The 4,256-nt window shown below is 39.7% G+C and overlaps 1 protein-coding gene across 1 annotated transcript; it reads left to right on the forward strand.

Moving 5' to 3' along the window:
• The first annotated feature begins 1,216 nt into the window (after nt 1-1,216).
• On the forward strand, nt 1,217-3,603 carry LOC125424208 (uncharacterized). Its single transcript, XM_048481026.2, has one exon. The coding sequence runs from the start codon at nt 1,485-1,487 to the stop codon at nt 3,432-3,434; it is 1,950 nt and encodes a 649-aa protein (XP_048336983.2). The 5' UTR covers nt 1,217-1,484; the 3' UTR covers nt 3,435-3,603.
• The last annotated feature ends 653 nt before the right edge of the window (nt 3,604-4,256 follow it).

Genomic DNA, 4,256 nt, shown 5'->3' on the forward strand with positions numbered 1-4,256 from the left:
CGTTACAATATAAAAATTTTATGTACGAAGGAAAAGTTCTGTATGATGGTCTTGCTATCCAAAACATCCAAAGCACACCACCAATTAGGTTCCATCAAATATTATAAAAATAAAAAATAAAAGAAAAAGAAAGATTGTGCCTTTTTCTTGAGCATACCTTACAAGAAAATTTTTTCCTATATTATAATTAGATATTGTCAAATTGAGCCAATTCATTTTCTAAAACTATAAATTAAAAAAATAAAAAATAAAAAAATAAAGAAAGATTGTGCCATTTTCTCGGGCATAAAAAAATAAAGAAAGATTGTGCCATTTTCTTGAGGATATTTGCAAGAGAAAATAGACTGTAGGAAGAGGCGAGAGATTCGAAGAGCTTTCAGAAGCTTGATTCGCTTAGGTGAACAAAGGTGAGCCAATTCAAGTTGTTTGCGTGAAGCCATTGGATATGGCAAACGAAAGCATGAAGACAAGATTGGAAAACCCATTAAAAATGGCAAAGAAGGAAGGCTGAAGGCAAGCAAGACAATTTTGCCAAGCTATTGAAAATGGCTAAAAGTGGGGATGAAAGAGAGTTTTATAGAAAGAAAAAGAAGAAGAAGAAGAAGCGGGAAGTGAGAAGTGTTAATCTTTAGTTCAAAGCAGGAAGGGATTTACTTTTACAAACCAAAGGAAAAGGAAGAGGAAACAAAAAAATCATCATGCTGAATTTCTCTTAAACCCCTAGACTTTGATAGAAATTTTATTAATGCGATCTAGTTTGTAAAACAATCATTTACCCTTTGAATTTTTTTATAAAAACGTTTATTTTACATTTATGCATCTGAAATAAATGTTACATTATTATTCTATCATTTAGTTTATAATAGTGATAAAAATTGTTTACTATACATTTGATTTAATAAACAGTACAATTAATAAAGATAAACAAAATTTATTTTTTTAATCAAACTTAAGGGTCAAACAACTTTGAAAAATAATAAAATAAATAAATAAATAAATTTACTTATTATTTTACATATTTAAAATAAAGATAAAAATAACATATCGTAGTTGGTGCTATAGAGAATGGGAGGATTCAATTTTTTTTTACAATATTTTTTTAAAATATTCTTATACATATTTTAACTGTCATTTAAATTAATAGTTAATAGTGGGCCACAAGGGCCCAATGGGCTAGTGCTAAAAAGTTAATAGTGGACCAGAATTTCACTTTCTTCATCGCTCTTTTCTCTCCCATCAGACTCTCAGCGCCGTGTCTCTCAGCGACTCCCCCGACCACACCACTTTCCCAATCTACAATTATGTCCCTGCTATTAACAGTTTCTTAAAATTTTGTTTCTCTCCCTCGAAGCCAAAACCAGAACCCTCTTAATTTCGGATCTTGAATTTCGTAGGAAAAATAGATCCATAAATAAAAAAATTAAAACCCAAACCCAGAATTCTGGGATCAGATCCGTATTTGCTCTGATTGGAAAACCAGAACCATGTCGTGCTTAGCCCTCTCTCTACAACCGGCCAATGGATCAGACATCCTGCTCCAGACCCGCGAGTGGTTCCCACCCGCCCGAGCTCTCGTTGCACTCTCCGCCTTCCGTCAAACCCGCCTTGCCTTCGCCGCCGCCAAACATAACCAGCCCCGCCAATCCTCCAACGCTTCCTCCTCCATGTCCAATGCCGACGAGACCGCTGACTCAATCGCCTCCATCGGCGACGACCCACTTGCCGCCTCCAGCGGTCAGCTCATCGTCGGCGTCGAGAGCCGTTATCGGGTCGTGTACCGCCTTGTCAACAGTATCTATGTTCTGGGTATCACCACCGCCGACCATGATAACTCCATCAATGTCTTTGAGTGCATCAACATCGTTAATCAGGCCGTCAGCGTCATCGTCACCGCCTGTCGCGGCGTGGATGTGACCCCAGAGAAGCTCAGCCGCAAGTACGCCGAGATTTATATGGCCCTCGACATTGTCCTCAGGGGAGTCAGCAACATTCGACTCGCCGCCATGCTCGCTTCTTTGCACGGCGACAACATCGCGAAGATGGTGCATTCCGCCATCGACACCGAAAACAAGATTCGCGGCGCCGAGAACTGGAAGTCCGTAGAGGGGCATTCCGTCGAGCACCAGGCGTGCGTTGACGCTTTCTCCAATGTGAACTTCGAAATGCCACCGGAGACAATTGCGGTGGGGGATGAGGTCGTAGCGAGCATTGCTCCCGTGGTGCACATGGATCAGCTAGATCAGAAGCAAGAGAAGGAGGAGGAAAGTGAAGCTGAGAAAGACCCATTTGCGGCGAGCGATAAGATTAGCCAGCCTGAGTCGCTAGTTGGTGGGTTCAAGAAGGATAAAGATTCGGATTTGTCGAAAGCTTTGGCGGGTCTTGAAGTAACCACCTTGCCTCCTGCGGAGGCGACCCAATCGACGCATATTGCCGTTGAAGGCTTTGAAGGTGAGTATGGTGGGATTGAGTTCGGTAATGAGCAAGCTACACTTGGTGAAACTTTTGAAGGTTTCAGTGACGCTTGGGGTGGAGGGTTGGACCCCTCTGAGTTTGTTGGTCCGACGAAAGTTAAGAAAGAGCAAGGCCTTGGTGGTCTTGAATTGCTACAGACTGGAGCTGAGCCTGCAAAATCTGGTGCTGCTGCTGCTGCTGCTGCTGCAGGAGGAACAGCAGGTACTCCTCTTGATAATCTGGTTAAGTCTACTGAAATGAAGGGTCCGGAAATGTACATTTCCGAAGAGATTAGTGCCGAGTTTAGGGAATCATTGCTTGCTAGAGTAGGTTTAATGGGTGTTGTTTATTTGAAAACTTTGCCTCCCAAAGCCTCTGATGATAAAGAAACCGAGTTTTCATTCAACGTTGAAGGTACAAGTGCAGTTAAGAGATTTGTTATGCAGAGTTCTCGTGTTAGTAGTCTCGGCAATGGGATGTTTCATGTGAGGACCGCACCCTCTGATGAAGCTTTACCAATTTTGAAGTACAGTTTGCTACCTAGGTTAACACCATTGCCTTTGAGGGTTCGTCTTGTAAAACGTCAGAGTGGAACCTTACTATCAGTGATGATACAGTATGTTTCGAACCCCGATTTGCCGGCCCCATTGAATAATGTGACATTTGTTTTGAAACTACCGGTTGACCCTTCATTGCTGAAGGTTTCACCTAAAGCAATATTGAATAGGTCTGAGAAAGAATTGAAATGGCATATTCCAGAAATTCCATTAAAGGATTCTCCTGGCCGGTTAAGGGTGAGGATGCCTATTGATCCTGTTGAGGACGATGGTGGTGAAAACATTGAGGTTGTTGCTCATGTGAAATTTTCTGTACAAGGAACTAAATCATTGTCTGGGGTTTCTCTAAAACCTGTAAACGAGGGTAGCACAGACTTTTACGAGGTTAGTCACAGGTTTGAGAGTGGAGTATATATATGCAACTGATCCATGATGGACTCACTGTTTTATTGTAGATTGTTTGTGTTTCTATTTTTCTTCATTTGTTTGAGGGAACTACAAGATATTGATGTGTTTGTGGCATTCTTTGAAATTGAGCTTGTACTTTAAATTTTGAGTTAATATGAAGCTGTAACCATATGTTGTTGGGTCTTAATCTCCATGAGTATGTCTTATTTTTCTGTTTATGCTTCATTAGTAGTTTTTGGCTTTATTGTTTTACTGTTGTACATTTTGAAACTGAACAAATAATCTATGCAAGGAATTAGAGCCATGGATAAGTTGTAAACTGAAAAACCTCTCTGTATTGATTCTGATTACTTGTTGTAGAGGTACTATATGGCTTCTATCAATTTTAGTGTTGCAGTTATCCTTTGTGTTTTTGTTTGGTAAAAGTAATGTGATCATGATATTTAAATAATTATCTTCATCATATGTTAAGTGACATTTGGGAACAATATAAAAAAGATCAAGGTATCTTCTTCTTGGGTGCAATTGGCAGGCCTAATGACTTAGCAGTGTTTTTCAGTTTTAACAATATAAAAAAGATCAATGTATCTTCTTCTTGGGTGCAATTGGCAGGCCTAAGGACTTAGCAGTGTGCCTAATGACTTAGCAGTGTGTTTCAGTTTTGATTAATTTTTTCTTAGGTGAAAGTTTATGTGGTTCCTGTTTAAATTATATATTGTCTTTATTTTATGTCTTTGAGAAGAAGTTCTATTGGGGTATAAATATGGTTTAAGAAACATGGTGATTGGTGAATAAACTTTACGGCTTCCATGATTTTGGTTTCCTCCATAAGCGGAACCT

This window comes from Ziziphus jujuba, chromosome 1 (assembly GCF_031755915.1).
Source record: "Ziziphus jujuba cultivar Dongzao chromosome 1, ASM3175591v1".
NCBI lineage: Eukaryota > Viridiplantae > Streptophyta > Magnoliopsida > Rosales > Rhamnaceae > Ziziphus > Ziziphus jujuba.